The 21,423-nt window shown below is 40.5% G+C and overlaps 2 protein-coding genes across 2 annotated transcripts in view; one reads left to right on the top strand and one right to left on the bottom strand.

The window, feature by feature from the left end:
• LOC140941531 (ankyrin repeat and BTB/POZ domain-containing protein 2-like) overlaps window positions 1-3,987 on the top strand; it is an 18,548-nt gene extending 14,561 nt beyond the window's left edge. Inside the window, exons 14-19 of the mRNA XM_073390543.1 lie at window positions 794-903; window positions 1,433-1,522; window positions 1,860-1,925; window positions 2,551-2,664; window positions 3,303-3,419; window positions 3,768-3,987. Coding sequence (XP_073246644.1) covers window positions 794-903; window positions 1,433-1,522; window positions 1,860-1,925; window positions 2,551-2,664; window positions 3,303-3,419; window positions 3,768-3,857 — 587 coding nt within the window. The 3' untranslated portion in view covers window positions 3,858-3,987. The remainder of the gene's footprint in view (window positions 1-793; window positions 904-1,432; window positions 1,523-1,859; window positions 1,926-2,550; window positions 2,665-3,302; window positions 3,420-3,767) is intronic.
• A 984-nt stretch (window positions 3,988-4,971) lies between these two features.
• On the bottom strand, window positions 4,972-21,113 carry LOC140941530 (sodium-dependent multivitamin transporter-like). The gene is made up of 15 exons (XM_073390542.1): window positions 20,747-21,113; window positions 19,612-19,677; window positions 18,266-18,317; window positions 17,252-17,319; window positions 15,765-15,919; window positions 15,046-15,186; window positions 14,421-14,550; window positions 12,969-13,057; window positions 12,239-12,348; window positions 11,509-11,579; window positions 10,353-10,439; window positions 9,131-9,369; window positions 8,215-8,315; window positions 6,754-6,893; window positions 4,972-5,887 (listed from the first exon to the last, which is right to left on the bottom strand). The coding sequence occupies exons 1-15, from the start codon at window positions 21,083-21,085 to the stop codon at window positions 5,852-5,854; spliced, it is 1,824 nt and encodes a 607-aa protein (XP_073246643.1). The 5' UTR covers window positions 21,086-21,113; the 3' UTR covers window positions 4,972-5,851.
• Between the last annotated feature and the right edge of the window lie 310 nt (window positions 21,114-21,423).

Here is a 21,423-nt window from a genome sequence, read left to right as displayed (position 1 = left end):
CCTATTGAACTTAACAGACCAATGCCGGACATGATTTTTAGAGAGAAATTTGAATAGGTTTTTAGGCTTAGGTTGGCTTTATGCGAGTATTTTTAACGAAGTTCTTAATTTTTATGCTACTCGCCTTTAATATTTCATTTTAGGATTTTTAATGTTATTTTAGTTTTGGTATTTTATTTTTAATAGAGAACCTTCCTTAAAACAACTTTTAGTGATGGAGACCTCCTCTCAAAATATGTATTTTATTATTATTATTATTATTATTATTATTATTATTGTCTCTATTATCACAGTCTTTGCTGGTGTTCTTTTTGCGCATCAGCCGGGCGCAAACCATGCACCTAAAGCGTCAGTCACTCAAGTCAATCATTCTGTTCATACTGTTATTATTATTATTATTATTATTATTATTATTAATTATTAATTCGACAGGAATTGTAAATAGTTTTCGACAGGAATTGTAAATAGTGTTTTTGAATGAATAGTTTTTTCTTTTTTTTAAGCGAATTAATTGTAAATAGGATTTTAATAGTTAGCATTGTTGTTAATAAAATTTCTTCTTCTAAAAAAAAAAAATATTATTATTATTATTATTATTATTATTATTATTATTATTATTATTATTATTATTACCTTCAATGAATGTTGAATTCGCGTGATACTCGTACTACAAACTGCATCATCACTCACTATCTGTTTCGGCTGAGCAACAAATGTTGAACTATATTGAGCCGTGTATTATTCGCCTTAAAAGTTGCTTATTCCTTATATGTACTTACAAATTCATACTCAGGTCCAGATTATATTAACAGCCCTGAAATGTCTGATGTCACCTTCCTTGTTGAGGGACGACCATTTTACGCCCACAAAATCATACTTGCAACAGCGTCCAAGAGGTTTAAGGTATCTTGACGTAACTAGAAACTCAGATCCTTTGGCCTTGTATTCTCAGTTGATTTAACACCCTGGTTGTTGGTCTGGCCCCGGGAAGCGAACCCGTGACCTTCCGCTTTGCAGTCAAACGCTCTACCGACTGAGCTCGTCCTTCGCGGAGAAAAAGGAAAACAGCGCCGTAAAAGAAGGGGTTATAAGAGAACGAGAGTTAATTTATTATACCTTCAGACTGTAATGTAATCTGAATTTCAGACATCCCTTCAAGTGGCATACACCCGAAAGGGACGTCTGTTGATACACTGTATTTTCTATACCAAACAGAGCTAGCAGCAGTAAAGGGGGCACCGAATTAACGTTTTTTGCGCAGGTGCCCCCTATATATATTACCTGTAGTAACTGAATATCTTCCACGTTAGTATAAGTATAGTTAATTTCGTCAATAGCTTTGCTTATGATCGAGAAGGGAATATGAGGAACGTTAAGGGTGAGTCCGTCAAATTCTAACCTTTACTTCACTTCGACGTTGATCTTTTTGCAGGCAATGCTATCCAACATGGTCGTCATGGAAACACAAGAAGGGAGCAGTCCTTGCATAGAGATTAGCGACATCAAATATGAAACATTCACGGTGAGAAACGACAATTGAGTTGTTGAGTCCATAAGGATATCTACCAGTAGGTACTAACTAACCTGTAGTACCACTCCTGTGAAATAAGAAAAAAAACGAATCATGTTTACGACAAACGGCAAACTTCAATTTCTACTAGGTGGGCAAGTTTTCCCTCAACATGTCGTTTACTATTCATAATTTCTACACAAAAATATGAAGTCTCATGTCAGATCCATAAGAGTTGTTTGGTACAGTTTTTATCCTTTCATTTCCTGATTCATAAAATGTCGACTTGAATCTGACGATAGCCGTCTGCCTTAAACCTGATGCTGAAAAATCTTCGTCATCTTCTCAGCTTGTTATTCAGTTCCTGTACAGCGGAACAGTGGACCAACCACACAACCAAACAACAATACTGCAGGTCAGTCATAGTTTTCCACACTTTGTCAATTAACCCTTTAAGCCCCAATATCCACATACACATTCTCCAGACTGTTCTCTATACATTTTCGTAGAGAATTAGTTGGGAGAATTTGATAAAAGATCAAAGAATTTCCCCTTTGGCTAGAGCGATTTTCGTATGACCTTGAAATGAAACGCGCGAACGAAACAGAAAATACAAACGAAAGGAAATAAAGCGATTTGATAGGTTTATCGAACGGATACAAACGCGTGTGGCAAATGGTTGGTTAAGCAAACACTCGGGTGAAAAAACTTCATGCCCGAAGAACTTTCTAGAAATCAATCGATAGCTCGCTTTGACGTCATACTGCTACATATTAGGGTTTTCTTTGGCGGGAAAACCAAGAGGCCATGTTTTGATCTTTTCATCCATTGGCTGATAAAACAAATAACGAGCACTTACCGAAACCATTTTTCAAGATTATACGGAAATCGCTCTATCATTAATCAGTTCTCATAACCTTTTCCCTTGGTTATGTACTGATTTTCTTTGGAGAAAATTGATGTTGGTCACTCTTGGGACGTTGGGTTAATTCACCTGTTACCAGGCCTTTTATGAAAATATTTCATTTTTCTTTTACTAGTTGCTACAAGCTTCTCACTTTTTCATGTTAGACGCATTGAAGCGTCACTGCGAGCGTCTTGCTGCTGACCATCTTTACTGTCAAAATGTCATGGATACGTATGCAAACGCCAGGGTGAGTATAACTTCCCAGATCAGTAGAAGATTCTGAAAATCTGCTTACCTATACTACCCCTCTCCTAACAAAGTATTTTGTTTTAGGAAAAAGGTGTTAAAAATGGATTAGGGGAGGGATGGGTAGGTAGTTTCCCAGAATCTGATACCCTCTTGACTCTCCTGACAAAGTCGTTCATAGCAGTGCGTTCACCGGAATATACTTATCAACACTTTTGGTCGTCCCCACTGGCCATTTTGAGGTTTAAGCCCTAACGGTGATGTTACACGAGACGATTCGCAACGACGAGTTTTAGCGCAACACAGCGTTGCAATGTTGGAACAATGTTGAAACTATTCAAAACAATGTCGCAAAAATGTTGCAACCCTGTGTTACGCTAAAAATCGTCGTTCCGAGTCGTCCCGTGTAACATCACCTTAAGAGTGATCAGCATAAAATTCTGCTTATAATACCAATGCTTCATAAAACAGGGTGGTGACAAGAATTAAGGATGTGACCACCAAAGATTAATTGGGTTGATACTTCAACAACTTCTCCCCTCTTTTTCAATAGGAAACGTTTTAGGGTACCAAATGAGAATTTAAATTTTGATATGTGAGGGGTAGTGGTACTAAGGTTTTGCTTTGGTGAAATTTCAGTTGTGTACTGCAGGGGAGTTACTGACCTTTTGCGAAGGTTTCATATTGAAAAACCTTGTGGCCATGATGGATGTCAAGAACTTCAGAGATGCTTTATTTAACAACAATGGTCAAGATGTAAGTGCGCTTTATTTTGGCGTTCAGTTTAGTATGTACTTTCTCCTTTCCCAGTGGTGTTAAAAAAATTGTTCACGCACCGCATCTTACAGCCAAGCGAGTAACCAATGGGCCATTTCCGAGTTACACCAAGCCTCTGTTTCAAAGCGAGGCTAAATACGAAGCCATTGATGTGAAAATGGTTTCAGTTTTTATTCTGATGCAGATAAAACTCATTTTCACAAGAAAGGTTTTGCGCTTAGCCTCGTTTTGAAAGTGAGGGTTTTTCGGAACTGGCTCGGAAATGGCGTATTTATACGAGGCATTTCCGAACTATCAGTGATTCTGTCTTTTACGCTTTCTTTTTAGCTGCTGAATGCCTTGAGGTCCTGTTTGGTTCACAGAATTAAAACTCGCTGTCTAGCAAAACTCCACGGGAGGTCTTCGTTTAAAATTTAAAATTGCCTACAATAATGAGCTGCATTCCAGTTACATTTGATTATATTCTTTACGTGCCCCGCAAATCGTACTATCCTTCCTTCCTTTTTGTGCATCTTAATCAAAGTAGTTCTTTTTCGTTGTCCTTGTGAGTGTTCTTGGAATGTGATGGAAAGTGGTATTGGAAATGAAAATGGGAAAAGAGACTTTTTTATGCAAAGTAGAATTTTCAAAGTATTTTGACCTGATCATCTTATAATTATCTAGGAATTACTTCAAAATTTCTTGTAGCATAAAAATGTGTGATTTGCAATGGTTTTGGTTTCCCATTCTCCGAGACGACCAGAACGGTTATATTGTGGAAACCAAACCCAAACGTAAGATTGCCACTGAGCTCATTTGCCAATCAAGCGAATTCCTATTCTCACTCTGGCGCTCAGGAACAAAAACGCGAGGACTAGTTGGTTATGGTTATTGTTTGTAGGCCGTGTACGTACCTGTGACAGTAAGGTTTGTTTCAAACGTCGTACTACTGCCGTACTAAGCTGGCTCGACTGTAGCTCTACTGCAGCACGACACTAGCACGACTTGGTTTCAGACTTCGAATTTAAATCAGTCGAATAGAACGGCTGTTGCCGAAAACAAAAGACAAAAGAAAAGAAACGGTTTAGCAAACTTTTAAATGTATCCTAATGTATTTATAATTTATGAATTGAGTTCGGCACGGCAGTAGCGCGACGTTTGAAACCAAGTCGAGCTACTGCCGTGTAGCACGGCAAAGCCTACACGGCAGTAGCACGACTTGGTTTCAAACGTCGCGCTACTGCTGTGCTAAAGTCGAATTTAATTCGATCAATCTAGTTCAGCACGGCAGTAGCACAACGTTTGAAACGGGCCTGAATTGCTCGAGAATGATGACCTCGGCGTCTAGTTTTTGGAGCTCTCGCTCCCCCTTACTCGGGAGTTGCCTCATTCTCATTCAAGGTTGATTGAAAACAAGGGCTGCGGTTGGAATAAGATACAACCAAGAGAGGATAAAGGGGCTATCCTCTCTCGATACAACTCGCCGTTTTTATGTTACAATATTTGCAGACAATTATTCCCTGAAATAGCTCAATGAAATGCAAAAGAGAAAAAAAAAGAGAAATCTTATTTAATATACAGCGTAGTTCAGTCAGCGCACATGGCTGAAATCTTAAGGAACATAGTGAAATCCACAATGAGAATATATGCTTGAGAATATATATACTTACGTTAAAAGCCATAAACAACAAAACCAGAATTGTTAGTAAGAATTATGAAATTGAGGCGATCTCTTATTGCACAGGCGTTTGCTAAAACTAACGACTTCCACGTCATAAAATCCGCTTTGTTGAGTGACAGCATCTTGCTGCAACAGCCCAACTTTTTCTAGCAATAAAAGCCTAACTCGCATTTCTGCGAACCTATTTTTACTGTAGAAAAGAATATAGTAACTTCAAGCTCTTGTTATTACGAACTTTAAGGAATTAGTAACCCCCCATGACGAAATATGTGAGTGACTTTTTCACACAATTGTAAATGACAATAATCACCGCCTTTATAAGTTATTACCTGCACCGCACGAATCTACTTATTCACTGAGGCGCACGCGACCTTTTAACATGCCACGTTTTAAAACCGTAATAAACGTCAAACTTCAAGCTATATCTGGATATAAGCTTTTTTTGTTATTAGATATTAATAGAGTGGACTTCTTATGGGCTTGATTATACAGTTGGCATTGTTGTGAGCATGTTTTTGACCGAGCTAAGCAGCTGACACAATGCTTTTAAGCTTAGCAATAAATCATGTCCTTAAACATGTGCCTTTTAGATGAAAAACGATAGCAAATATCATGGCACAGAGAGAGTTACCAATTTTTTGCGGTTACTAAATGTAAGTTCTTTTTTGAACGCGGTGGTGGTGGCAGCAATTACTTCACGTTGTCAACAGTAGAATAGAAGAGGTGGTTACGTGTGTCCTGATTCACTTAACTAGAAACGTGTATCTTCTCCTTTGTGAGACGTCTTCTGAAATAAGTGACAAAATTTAGAACAAATTAACATTAAAAGAAAATAATACTTTTAAATGTGAATGATAAAAAAAACATAACCTGAATTACGTTTTTGAAAGAGAAGGGACAACGAACAGTTGGGGTAACCCTGCATTGGAATGACATCCCATCCAGGGGAAGTAACAACACTACTCAAGGCTAAATTGTACCGAGGAGTTAAAATTAGTGCTGTTGATATACTGCTGGGTAAATAAGTGATGGACTTGTACATCATCAAGTGGGGAAGGATGTAAATTCTGTTGGGGTAACCCTGTTGTGCGCTAGCGTCTTCTCCAGGGAGGGGAGGTAGGAAGCAATACTACTTGGTGCTGTATTGCAGTAGCTAGGGGTAACATATCTAACGTGTGATAAATTGCTTGGGTAACCTGGGGTGCGCTAGCATTTTGTTAAGCCGTAGGGGGAGTAGCAATACTACTTGGTACTTTATTGTAGCCAAGGGAAAATAGTTACTGGTGATATACTGAAAGGGAAGCCTTGTGGTGCACTAACATCGAGTCCGGGGATGGGGAGAAGGGGTTTCTTCTGGGTGCTGTTTTATACCCAGGGGTAAAAAAATGGTGATATACCGCTTTGGTAACTTTGTGATGCACGAGCATATTGTCTAGGGGGTAGTAGCGGCACTAATGGGAGCGATATTATACCCAGGGGTAAAGTAGTTACTGGTGATGTACTGCCAGGGGTAACCCTGTAATGGACTTGCACCCCTTCAAGAAGGTAGGAGTAATATTCTAAAGGTCCTTCATGCTCAAACAGGAGTTATATCCGGTCGTGTGAGCGTTTTATTTAAAAAAACGAGTTGTCAAAACGTGTCAGAAAATGTACCTTCAGTTCAATATCAGTTTCATCACAGTAAGTCTCTTCTTCCCAGCTGAAATGGTGACCAGGCAAAAATCCATATAACCAGGCCTTCAGTGGGAAGAATAGCTTAGGACTTATTTGCCTGTTTCGGTCTTCCTTGGTTTCTATGTTAAAGACCAACAGAGGAAAGAAAAATCATCATCAACAAAAACAATAAAAACACAAACAATCAAGAACAATAGTTTACAATATCTGGTTGAAAATCATTATATCATTGATAATCCAATTCCTCTTACCATAAATAGTAATTTATATATATATACATATATATATATATATATATATATATATGTATTTTTTTCTTCCTTTGCTCTTTTTTTTCTTTTGTTTTTTTTGTTTTTTTGTTTTTGTCATTTCGCTTTTTTTAGCCTAGAACTATGATTAGTACGACTATCTAATATACTTATTTTAAGATTTACTGTAGCTCTACCATTGATTTTCCCATGTGTAATTATGATAATATTTTGTTCTAATTATCTAACTGAGGGAGCCCATTCCTTATAAGCCCGGTGGCCCGGTGGCTCGCCATAAGAGTTTAAGAAATTCGATTTTAGTTGATTTGTACAATTTTTGGCAAACAAAACAAAAAACAATAAACAACAATAAGAGGCCCGCACTGTACAACCCTGATTTCACTACAACTTAACTAAGCAAAATAGATTAAAAGCGAGTTTAGCCTTACCCGAGATATGATTTGGAGTAAAAGCCTAGGCTCGATTACCAGCCACTGTTCAGGAAATGAAGCCCCACTTCTCCCCCGAACTCTTCGCGGGAAGGACCGAGAGGGCAGCAGAAATCGAGCCCTCAGAAGAGGTCAGCGGTCGACATTCATTATGGCGGGCATGGCTATATATGCATTTACTATGTTCGTGCTGATCCGAGACATAATCCGTAAACTTGAGAGAACGCCTTTTTTGGCAAATGAGATTGTAAAGAGCTTAGAAAACAACCACTAAGACTGTGGGTACAACACCTATTTATGCCGTTAGAGGCAGAGCAATTGACCACTCCAGAAAATACCATAACATCCCATAATGCTCTTTGTTTGTAACCCCAAAATTTTGCATAAGCATTGTTTTCAGTTTCTCTTGGGGCCATTTTAACTCCCAAGAGAAACTGAAGACAATGTTTATGCAAAATTTTGGGGTGACAAACAAAGAGCATTATGGGATGTTATGGTATTTTCTGGAGTGGTCAATAGGCCATTTCCAAGTTTCCAAAACTCTCACTTTCAAAACGAGGGTAGGTGCAAAACCTTTTTTGTGTAAATGAGTTTTATTTACATAAGAATAAAAACTCATTTTCATATCAATGGCTTCGCACTTAGCCTCGCTTTGAAATAGAGGCTTGGGGGAACTCGGAAATGGGCTATTGGCAACTCAAATCAATCATTAATCAATAAGTCAAAATCAGGACAAAAATTACCAAGCAATAATGACGCAGTCAGGCCAACAACAGTTGTTGTAACAAAGGTCAGAGTACTAAACCACAGGTATGACAAACTGTAAAGATCAGCAAATGGGTTGCTACAATAAAAAAAGAAGGGAAAACAGTTACAAACGCGCTGCATGAGTGTTTCTATAAAGCATGGCTAACAGTGATAAGCATAAAGGCCGGTGTTTGACCTCTTGGGTATGCTTATATCCTCTTATTAAGGCCCTAGCTACACACATAATAGTTGGTATTGAGCCATTGTCTGATAAGTCAAACACTAAGATATAATAGATATAAATATAAGAAGCAAGCTTAACTATTTTGCAGCCATTTATATAGGGTTCCTATAATTCTCGGTATATCAGATTAATTCTGGACACTATTAATTCCGGCACTACTTCAATAAAACCACAGTTCTTTCGTGAGCTCTATCACCAAACAAAGACACTAAGGCCATGCCATGTTAGCAGCAATCAATCATCATGTTGCGTCAGGATGTTTTGAATAAAACTCGCGTATCACATGGGGAATGACCGTTTTAGGAGGCATTGGCCAATTTAGAAACAAAAAGGGAACTGGCGCCGAAATTCGCACCGCAGTTGTTTCTGGGGTCGTTGCTGGGCGCGCACCGCTCAGATTGGCTAATAGGCTGATTTAGCAACAGGACGAGAACGTCATTTGACGACGGGTAAGCGCCCAGAAAGGACTAAACTCGACTTCCGGTACCCAATTTGCCGCCCTCCCATTGGTCAATCCAAAACAATCCAGTTGTTGATTTGCGCGCGCAGTCGTCAACAGACGTTCCCGTTCTGTTGCTAAATCAGTCTAATGTTTTCCCCAGTGTCTAGTAAAAGTCCCAGAATTCTAGAAAGTTAATTCGACCAAGTTTGTTTTTGTTTAACTGTACCTTGTGTATGGTTTAAAAGAATTTCTGATAAGTCCGTCACCATATTTGCGGAAGATCTTTGCCGAACTATTGTCGTATGTACCGTTTGCAAAAGTAGAGTTAGCTGCCAGGGCGTCTTGATAAAATGAACACTCCCTGACCGAGCGAACGCCTGGGTATTTGTTAGGCGGATACAGGAGAGAGCCGATGAAGACCCAAAGAACCAAACCAAAGCCAGCGAAAACACCCATGTACATACCCTGCGTTAAAGACATGATACGGGGCTTTAGCATCTACGACAGCGACGGCGACGGCGACGGCAGCGAAAAAATTACCAGTCAGTGAGTTTTATCAGGTCACGTCATTTGGCGGTAATTAAATCTAGTTATTGACTTTATTGGTCGAGATTTTATTGGTCGTCTGTCAGTTAAGCCGTGATGTTAGTGGCTATTAACACTCTAAATGTGATAGGTGCGTTGCGATCCGGCTTTTGTCAGTTATAATGGTATTTTAATGGGGTTTTGTTCGAGATAGAAGCGCTTACCGGACAGAATTGGAGGAACTAAAAAGGAATTTGGAGACTTATAAACTTCACAATACCTATAAAAGCTGCTCCCGCAGTCGAGCAGTCGTCACAGTCGTCACAGTCGTCACAGTGAACATAACAAATGCAAAATTAATAGGAGAAACTCCAGACATCACGAAAGATGAGAGAAATTTTGGGTGTCTTCTGGCTAAGGGCAATCTCCTATGAAAAACTGTTGGAGGGGTCAAGAGAGGATTGAAGCCACCATCAGAGGAAGGAATTGGGTTGGATTTGAAGTACGTTGAGGAAGGACTGACAGGACATTATGCGGCAGGCTCTAGATTAAAACCCACAGGGATACGAGAAATAAGATCTAGGATGCATAATTGGTCTAATTGAGCTGTATCATTATGTCACGAAACTAGGCCAAGACCACCACCCACAACCGCAATCTTTATCGCGTTGTCTTCGATGTTCTATGTTTCCACGGAGAGCAAGAGGAACAGGTCAAGTAATTCTTCAATTCAATTCAATTCTTATTCCCCTTGATGTACCTTCTCATTAGTTTATTTCAATCTCCCTGAAAGAGTAAAAACGACTCGAAGCTATCGTCTGAAATTCAGGCTACCTTTTGATTCCGGACGTTCATGATACCTAATAAGGCAAGTCAGGGTCATGAATTGTTACCGGAAAAATAACAACAGCCAAACAATTTACCTTTGCATTGGCCCTTGGAATAAAAAACCCTGCCAGGAATAGAGATAGCATAATTCCTCCAGTGAGTCCTGAAATGCTGTACGCAAGCTGCAAAGAAATAAAAGAGATTAGAAAATATGGTGTTCACTTGGTAATCAATTCGAATATTAGAGACTTTACCTGAGACTTACTATGGGTAAATTACAGTGCTTATACTACTACATGAGAAATTTCTGCGATCTGATTGGCTTAGAGCAGTGGTATTTCAGCTTAATTTGAAATACCTACATGTGAAAATTACAAACCTCTTGCGGGTGGTAGTATAAACCAATCTGATAGCATGATTCGTACGTGATATTTGGTACAAATACCACTCGTGATATTTCAAAATTGTCTCAGATTTCACCCGCCTAACGGCTCGTGAATTTTTGAAATATCACTCGTGGTATTTACGCCAAATATCACTACAAATCATGCTATTACCTATACTAACAATACACTCAGGATAATATCTTTACATGTGTTGGCTTCTTTTTACAGCTCTACCTTAACGTTAAAAACCATAGCTGTAACAAAAAAAATGATGATCACGAGGCTTGGGCATACCAATTAGGACCCCATGAAGACAATGCTCTTTTACTAGTCCCTTAAGTTTCATGGTTTCAAAGGATGCTTTTGCTGCTGCGGCTACTGACAGTGGCAATGATACTGATACTGGTGATCCTGCCTCATGGGGCTGTAGATGATGATGATGATGATGATGATGATGATGATGGCAGTGGTGGTGATGATGATGATGATGATGATGACGGTGATGATGATGATGATGATGGTGGTGGTGGTAATAGTGACGATCATAGTAGTGGTCAGGGCGGATCCAAGTGAATTCGGAAAGGGGGAAGGTGGGACACTTGCAGCTACATAGGTACTATTTATTTTACTTCAAATTCTTTACAAATAGCAGAAAATCCTCCTGTGGTGGTGGTGGTTGTGATAATGATGATCAGTGATGATGATGATGATGATGATGACAATGATGTGGATGGTTGTGGTGAAGGTGATGAACATTTTGGTGTTGTTGGTGTTGGTGATTGTGATGATGATGATGATGGTGATGCAAGTATGTACATTTCAGTACACCATAAAATAGATTTTTTCTGGATGTATTCCTTCTTACCTGTAGTACCATAGCCCCAGCGTATTTCACAGAAAATGCACCCGCCATGGTTATGGCGCCAAACACAACAGCTTAAAAAGAAAGAAGGAATAGTTTAATTCTAGTTGTCTCCGTCGTTATTTAGGCAAGAATACAGTCTTGGCTGCAAACGGTAAAAGCTGGTTTTACGAGTAAAACAAAGCGATTAACTACTTTAGAGACTAACCCATCCTGGTTGTATGGCGTAGTCCATTAGTATACTCCTAGACAGGGAAACCACGTAACGATCTTCGTTAAACATTTGAGGCCCGGGGAATGCGCTTTCCTCCATCCCTACCCCTTCAACCACACGACTCCCCCCCCCCACCCCCCCGCCCCTCCCGCCCCCCGCACCCAAGAGGAAGTCGAAATAAATATACAACTTGACTTTTTTGGTCTGAACTTGAATAGTTTCTGACTTTGGGTATAGAAAGTAAAACTCCTGTACGAATTCTTGGGATTGTTGGGTGTATATATGGTTAAGAGTTTGTCGGGGGAGTTACAAGCTCCTATATAAAAAAATAATGAAGTAAAATAATAAAAACTTGGAGAGGTAACTCCCCTCTCCTGTCGACAAGCCTCTAGCTCTACAGGCTCCACAGGCACATGAAAACACCCTCATCGAAAATTTCTTGTTTTTCTTATTCCATTTAACAACAAACGAGGTTGTTAAACCACATTAGAGAATAAGCTTCTCTTAATTTAAACTCACCAATAACTTTACTGATTTTAGTGGCTTCATTATCAGTGAGCTTGACCTTCTTCTTAATGAAGTCCTCCAGCATGATTAAGGACATGCCGCTCAGTGCCGACGATATCGTGCTAACAGAAAACTGAATTAATCAATCATTCATTTTTTCAGTTTACGGCCAGCCTCCCACGCAGACCTTCTTAAGGTTTCGTCACGCGTTCCTGCCCCAGAGGAGGATTGCTTGACATGCCAAAAGAACGTCAGCGTGGAAGGCTAGTTTACAACAGGTGGCAGATAAAACAGTCAGTTTACCTTAGTGTAGCTTTGTCGAAGCTACCGCTTACTGAAAGTATAAACTATTACACCTCTCCTCTTATGCTGTTTTAGCCTTTCGCCCCCCCCCCCCCGTCTTGGATTCTGGATTCCACGCAGTGTATTCCCGCTTCCTTGTCATTGGAATTTTAATCGTTAGTGGGATTCCGGATTCCATAAGCAAAAAATCCCCAGATTGTCGATTGCCTTGCATTAAATCTTTTTTTATCCAAGCTTCAATTATTTACTTTAAAAAGGTCCAGTACGCGTTTGTTGTAAAAGAGATCCCATAACGAACGCTACCACATTTCACTGTAGGGATAGTTATTGTATTGGTCGTAGATTCTTGCTACAGATATTCGTGCCTTTAGAGTTGAACTTAGGAACGTGTCCAATAGCAAAAGCATTTAGTATATTATTTGTTGACGATTCTTTTTACCTTAGCGCGGCACTGTAAAGACAAGCAGTAAACAATCCTGACAAGCCGCTTAAATGTCCCAGTTTGTTAATAACGAAGTATGGAACCACCTGAAAAAAAAATTCATTACGCATGCGCAGGTCATGAAATACTTAGTCAAAAAGGCAAGCGCCTATTGGCCCGGGCAAAAAACAAACAGTGACATACATACTCGCCCGCGGATCGTGTTCCACTTTTTGTTGATATTTTGTGTTTCTTAAGAGGTCCGGCAAGATGATTGACGGAACAGAAAAACCCAAAATACTTTCGCGCAGCTAGACTGCATATCTCTCTTTTTCTTCAGATTTAGGGAGGGGAGTGCACGCGCGCTAGCATCGAGCGGCGAAGCCGCGAGACGCGAAGTGTCATTTGCGTGTCTCCCGCCTTTTGCTCGACGGACCAAGAAAAAAGAGAGACTGCTCGGAGTCTATCGCGCAGCGCGATACAACGAATTTGGCAGTAAAGGGGCTATGTCACGAGGATATTGCTGTTTAACCCTTTAGGTCCCAAGAGTGACCAACATCAATTTTCTCCTAACATCATCGGTGGATCATCAAGAGTAAAGTTTATGAGAATTACGTGATTGATTAAGAGTGCGAGAACCCTTTGATCTTAAAGCAAATTCTCTCAACTGTTCTTAAAAGTAATGTATGGAGATCAGTCTGGAGAATTTGTATGTGGATCTAGGGGCTGAAAGGGTTAAGGTCAATTCTGTGCTGAAGTCATTACTTCAGTGTCTTTACTCATACGCAAAATGCTCCTGTATAATTATGAAGGAGATATCAGACAAATTTCATCAGGAACTACCAACAATATAATACTTTTTGGGGGCGTGCTGTAAACGAAAAAACGCGAGAGAACGCGAGAGAACGCGTGATGTAAACAGGCGTTAGAGAGATCATGGGATGTAATCAGATCATGCATTCATTCTCTAGTTCAGATGGGTTTTGTCTCGTCTGCATATCTCGGAAAGGACTTCAAGTTATTAGGAGTCAGTCTTGTACGGGAAAATTATCTAAAAGTCGGAGTAAAGAGTATGGTCAATTTTCAACATGGCGATTTTTGTGGGCATGGCATCACAACTTGAAAAAGTTGACCCAACATTTTTCAAGTTTTAACCCATGTCCATCCTTGCCACCCGTTGCAACAGACGACAGGAAACAGTTTCAATGCCTAAAGGTGTTCTTAAATAACAACACAACAATATAATACTGGATAATACAACATAATACAATATAATACAACACTGGATCATTATCTTTCAGATTTAATTGATGCAAAAAAGTTTTAGCTTTTTAAAAAGACAGCAAATAGTACGTAGGGTTAGTGTCAATCCTACCACCGACCCCAAAACAGCATTCTTTAAAAATAAGATAGACCCCAAGCCCGCGTTTTACTGACACCCCCCTTTAAGGTTTAAGGTTACTGTCTCACCTGGTCCCCTCTTGTAATCTTGCCTTGAACAAACAAGTCGCAGCCCGCGTAATTAGCAAATATAACCATTCCATCCAAAGCTAATATAGTCACCACCACTAGAAGGCATGGAATATTGAGCCATACAACTCTAAAAAATATACAAAACAATGTTAGGTATACAAGGAAGAAGAAAACTATTTGTTAAAAACTTAAGGGAACAGATTTACGTGACTAATGTCCCTATCACAACATATGTCAAATTATCCAAAGATTTTTGAAGTGTACTTTGCTGTTAGAAATCTTAATAGGGGGACGTACATCAGCACAGAATTTAACCGGGCCCGGAATTTAACAGAATTTTTATACGATTTTAACTGTAAGTACTTTTCTTTTCTCTGTGGAGGAAAAAAATTGCAACTCAAAGGTCACGTGACCGATAAACTCCTTCGCCACTTTGGAAACGAGAAGGGAACTGGAGCCAAAATGCGCCCCGCAGTTCTTTCTGGGATTGTTCCTGGGGACGTGCCGCTCAGCTATTGGCCATTTTTTTCCAGTCCCAGAAGTCCTTGCAAAAGTTGACACGACCACGTTTCCTATCTAAAGTGAAGAAAGAAGAAGGAGAAGACTTCTTGTTTAGGCTTACTTTTTTGCATCCCTGAGAGTTTTTACGGCGAGATACCGCTGGATAAAGTACTGATTCAAAGACCAGATTGGAACCAGGGTGATTGTGAATCCGATAGTCAAAGACCAGAAGGTGTTACGAACCCTAGGATCTGGATTGAAACTAAAAGAAAAACAAAAATCAAATTACACTTTATCGAGTAGGCTTATCATTAGGCACATGAAAGAAAACAGGACCGTGTGGGGAATTTCGGGAAGCAAACGGCCTCAACGCCTGACCGTCCTAAAACACCTTTCTCACAACGAAACAATAATAGTTATATAGCTAAAGAGTGGGCTTTAATTTTGGATATATAAAAATCATCAATAAACTTGAATTGTTGAACGGGAAAACCTGCTCCTCGTTGACCAGCTTGAATTAAAACTTTGGTGAAACTCGAACTGAATCACTCGGTGAACACTTACGTTAATGATTGTCGATGGAATTCAAGGTTAAAGGTAGAGACGACCCTGAGGCTTGACTATATAAGAAACTTAGGAAACTCCCTTAGCCCAAGATTTTGTTCCAAGTGAGAGGTTTCTTTTAACATTGGATAAGGGGTGGGGTTGGTATCGTACTCACCTTGATCGGGACGCATACGTGCGAACTGGAGAGGGGTTACGCCTTTCAAAGTGCATTGAACTGAAGCTTAGTTCTTTACTATTGGTAATAATTTAAAAAGTAAATCTTTCTTTACTTACTCGAAAAAGTTGATGCGGCCATATTTTTCATTGATTTCCCAGACTTTTTTCACACCACCTACTTCAATGGTGCCAGTAACCGCCACAGTCAGCATACCAGCTAACATGATAACTGACTGAAACACGTCTGTCCAAATAACTGCCTTGAGACCGCCCTGTTTAAACGTAAACTTAAATTAACATTTTTGTTTTTATATTCATGAACACGCACTCTAGCCTACCTTTAGACAAAACCTTATGGTCCCTTTGCAGGCGATACGGTTACAATAACATGATACATTTGGCATCTTGCTGGATGGCAAACGAAGCAGAGGGGCAAGAAAGACAAGGAGGTTACATCATTCAAACAGCTAATAGAGCGATTTTCGTATGACCTTGAAATAAGTGTTCGTTATTGTTTTATCAGCCAATGGATGAAAAGATCAAAACATGGACTCTTCGTTTTCCCGCCAAAGAAAACCCTAATATGGAGAAGGCATTGTTCGATTGGCCAATCGTGTTGCAGTATGACGTCAAAGCGAAGTATCGATTGTTTTCTAGAAAGTTCTAGGGCATGAAGTTTTTTCACCCGATACGAGCGTTCGCTTAACCAACCAAAAGCCACGCGCATTTGCATCCCTTCGATAAACCAATCAAATCGCTCTATTTTCGTTCGTTTGTTGTTTCTGTTTTGTTCGCGCGTCTTCATTTCAAGGTCATTCAAAAATCGCTTTATCCTGTCTTTTCAAGGTCCCATTGCGTCCTTTGCCATCTAGCAAGGTGATTTTTGTACCACGATACGATACGATACGATACGACACGATACTTTATTTAACGTGGATATTACGCTTAGCTATCAGCTAGTTTACAGGAAATCCACGGCCCTAATTATATTCCTAAAATTTAAAATTCAAAAACAAACAAAAAAAATTATAGTACAAAGATTTAAAATTAAAAACTAAAAATATACTATAGTTCATCATATGAAAACTGTAAAAGCTAAGAATCGATTAAACAACAACAGCAAGAAACAGGCAGCGCGTTACCATTTCGCGCAAAGGGCCCTTTTTGGTTGTTGTGTTGCATTCCAGGGTTGGGACTTGACTTGCAGAGCGCTCCTTTCCTCATTTTTTTTTGTGTGGTCTGTTTGCTTCGAATCACGTGATCCAAGTAGCCTATAGTCAGGGCTACGTCACCTAAATGCATTGACCGAAAAGGCCTCGGGAAGACGCTGTACAGCGACAAGGAAAGGTTTGGTCCATATAAGGCAATCCCAAATCCAAAGGGCTCAGAATCAAAGAAACCAGACAATTTTTGAAATCCGAGATCAGACCATTTTTGAGCTCTCGAAGACTTATACTAACACGGAAGCGATCAAGTGCAAATCGTCACAGTAGGACGGGACTCATGGTTCACTTATATCAAACACTTAGGTATTTGCATCTAGTGGTTGTAGACTACGAACAGCCTCCCTCAATGGCAAAACTATTAAACAATTATTAACATACCAATGCCGTGTAAAACGTACAGACAATACCAGTTGCCAGGATAGAAACTGTCAGTGGAATACCTGCAACTAGAGTTAATAGAAAAGACTATTTGTTCCAAATGACATTTTGACTCCTTATACCCTCTAAACAAATATTGGGTCCTTGCCATCTGGATTCCAGATTCTAGCTATTGGATTTCAGATCTCTCTGATTCCGGGTTCCAATCGCTAGTGGGATTCCGGACCCTAAATTTCACAAGCAAATATTTCTAGGATTCCGGGTCCCCCAAGCAAAATTTTTCTAGGATCACGGATCCCACAAGCAAAAATTTACCGGAAATCCTTTGGTGGATCTAGGGGAGGGGCCCGGGGGGCTTGGCCCCCGCCCCCCCCCTTTTTTTAGACTAAGCTGAGGCCCAAAGGGTCAAAAAAAGTTTGGGAGACTCCCCCTCCCCCTATCGCAGGGTGTGGATGACCGGGCCCCCTCCTTATCTCAAGGTCTCAAGGTCTGGAACCAGCACTGAGATCAATATCTTGTCCATAAACATTCAACCTGAATTAGATATGACATTGCGGGAGAACCACACGCTCATTGAACGTGTAGCTTACGGGATGGAAATTTTCAGAAAAAAAAAACTCAGATCCTTTGCATGCAGATAAAAAATGTAGACTTGGAAACGATACCCTTATGCATCCTAGACTACGTTGGATTCATGACGTTCAATTGCTTCGCTTGTGTACTTTTCGGACTTCCTCTTCACGATACAAATGGTCTACGCCAATGCTTTGTCACAGGATCTTAATTATACCGGGGAATCCCCAAAAAACTTATTCTCTACTCTGTTTAATTCCAAAACTGTCTTTGCTAGAACCATTCAATGTCAAATCTCTGACCTGAAAGTAGAGGTTACAGGAGATCCACGCCAACCCATCCCAAACGTGAAGTACCTAGACCCTTCCAGGTGTGAATGATGTTTATAAAGAGTAGAGAGACACACGCGGAGGTTGTGGAGTACAAAGTCACGTTACTTACCAGCTTCCAAAGCCAAAGATGGAGCAAATAAGGCCACAAACAAGTATAATGTCTGCATAAAATGAAAGGGATTGGAAAGAGTATTATAAAAAGACAAAGTTCATGTTGATACAACACTTTCACAGTTACAAAATTTACTGAGCGACTTTTAAGCCTGGCAACATGATATGAGGATGATGGTTATTAGTGAAAACTCACTAAAATAGGCGACTTTCAAAAGGAATCGAACCCATGACCTTCTGCAGTGGCGGACCCAGACCTTCCGATAAGGGGGTTGGGGGGGGGGGGGTACCCGGTCATCCAGACCCTGAGATAAGGGGGGGCCGGTATTAAAATTTTTTTAGTTTGGTCTAAAAATAGGGGAGGGGCAAGCCCCCCAGGCCCCTCCTCTGGATCCGCCACTGTTCTGGTTACTGGACCAGACTCTCCCCCACTGAGCTACAGGAAACTTGTGTGGGTGAACGTAGCCTGCGTTTTCAATTGAATTTGATGGGCTCCTGCAATTGAGTTATGTCGTGAAAGGTGGAGCGAGAGCAAAAAAACATGGGAAGGGGGAGGGAGAAGGGAAAAGAGGAAATCTTTCCTTCTCTTCCCTTCCCCTTCTCCCTCATTCTTCTATTTTGCTCTCGTCCCAACTTTCTCGACGATCTCACAGGGAAACGCTTGCTACGTAAGCTAGGGTGCATGTAACGAACGTCCTGTACACTGCTACGACTGCAACGCCCAGATGTTTGTCACATTAACCTCGTTTAACTGCTTTAGCTCTCATGAGTCTTTTGTAGCTCCTCAGAGCATTTGGTCTAGAAACTTTAGTGTTATTTTAGCTCCTGTTGGTTGAACTCGAATTTCTTTTTTTTGAGTCACCCGTGTCACTGACGAAATACACATAATTCCCATAGCGTGGTTCTTAGTTATTCAGTTGGCTGATATCTTTAACCTGAAGGAAGAAACGACGGCGAGCGACCTTACCCGAACCAAAGCTAACGACAATGGCCTCTCCGAGTTGAGATTGTTCATTATTTCCGCAGTATTGTCATCTTCGGTTAGATTCTATGCACTACTGCTCGTTTTGTCTTCTAATTCGTTTTTCTTGTACAGATAGAAAAGCTTCTGTCGTGACCGTTTTGGACTTCAGGTACAGGAAGAATGACGGGGACAAATAGGACTGCGAGCAGTCTCTTTTTGACTTTTAATTTAGTATGCAGAGTGCACGCGCGTGCGAAAGTCGAGCGAGAAACGAGGGCCGCGACTCTTCTGTCTCGCGCCTTACGTCACGCGCGTGGTTATTTTCGTGTCTCACGAAAGAGAGATATGAAAAATTAAATCGCAAAACCCGCGATACTTACCACGCCAATGCCAAAGAGCAAAGAGCCTACCATCCTCATGCCAACAGAATATCTTTGCTCAAGGTACTGAAAAAAAATCGTTAGGTCACTCAGATTTAATTCCTACTTCAGTTCCTATGCGTGTTTGGCATTTCTCGGGAGCTAGGCTGATGATTTTTAACTGTTGTGGCATTCCCGGGGGGGAGGGAGGGTTAACTCAAAGGACGTTTGGGTAGAGGTGTGCCCCTGGCTTCAAACAGACAAAAATCATAACTTTAGTTACCCTGTTAAGCACAAAAGACCTTATTCATTTCGTTTCGCATAGGAATTAAGCAGTTTTTTAATTGGCATCCCGGAATAAGCCTTTATCACTGGAAATATTTTTAGTTCCACAAAATAGCCAACCTTCAAACTCTTTTAAAGGCTTCTGGTCCAGAAAAGCATCCTGTTCAAGACGCTTAATAGTGAAATTGTATACCTCGTTTAAGATGCAAGAGTCAAGACCCTATAAAAAGTCTACAAACCATAGCCTGTTCACCGGAGCGCACGTACATACCAGTTTAGTTCAAATAAGGGGACGCCCCCCACCCCCCTCCGGAGGTAGCCGTCAGCAAAGGAAAAAGCAATCACTACTTAATGGATTTTGTATGATCCCTGATGACGCATTTAGAAAGGGATTGACCCTTCTAGCCTCATTGTCTAGGTCACTATAGATTGTCAGTATGATAAACAACTGGTCATGGAATTCATATCATCACACAATACCTAAGGAATGCCGAATGATGTAACCGATTGATAAATTAAAAATGAGAAGTTAAAACGAATTTCATTCAAGAAAACCTTAAAACCGGAGGGCCCAAAATCATTGGCTCATCCTTGTTAACTCTAAGTGTGCGTGTTATCTCGTGATAAGACCCTGGGTTAAGACTACACAGGTGAAACTAAGGTTGTTTTTACAGCTAGCTACACCTTAGCCTGCGTTCAAACACCTGCCACGCAGGCTAGCTACAGCTGAGTCTTGAAGTCACGACGTGGTGGTCTGCAGGCTCTAACTTTGAATACACGACACGATCAGACCTTCCTTAGGGCCATTGTGGCTAATTTGCAATGCCCGGTCGCAATGGGACCTTGAAAGAAACGGGCTCTTGATCCTTACCTCATTTATACAAGTTATCCTTATACGACGAAACATCGGTAAGAATACAGCGTTTGCCACGCAACAAGTCAAAACCATTCCAATTATCGTGAGGTAAAACTGCGTCCCATAAAAGAATATTTCTGCGGGCAGGCCAAGAAGTGAAATCGCAGAAAGATAAGAGACCAGTACTGAAATTGATACCGGCAAGAAGTTCATCCGCCGGTCCGCCAAGAGATATTCCGCAGTAGTATTCTGTTTTCCTCCAACACAAGCTTGCCATACTCCGATCAGTGCTGAAATCAACAGTATTATAGAGAAGACTACGTAATCCACTACGCCAAAGCTATCTTTCTCCATCTTGTCAGTCAGTTCTCTGATACGTTAATGGTATAACAATATTGTTAAAGATATGTTAGTGACTAAGAGGAGTGATTTCGTGACAAAGCGTAAGAAAAAACCCCAATTCAACCGCGCGTCTCTTGTTCCCATTGTTTTACGCCGATAAGTCCTTTGTCAACAACTGTAAGCCACCATAAAACAAGGAAAGGTTAAGGATATGCTTACAGGGGTTAATCTGATTCAGGTTTCATAAACGCCACTTTTGTCCGGGTGCATTTAAGAAATAGCTGAGAAAGTCCTGTCTACCACTGTAAAGGAAGATTCTGATCTTATAGGTAGGTAGAGCCAGAGTAGCA

Source organism: Porites lutea, chromosome 6 (assembly GCF_958299795.1).
Source record: "Porites lutea chromosome 6, jaPorLute2.1, whole genome shotgun sequence".
In the NCBI taxonomy this organism is placed as follows: Eukaryota; Metazoa; Cnidaria; class Anthozoa; order Scleractinia; family Poritidae; genus Porites; species Porites lutea.
The sequence above is the reverse complement of the archived record's forward strand: the minus strand, read 5'-3'. Positions and strand labels throughout refer to the sequence as shown.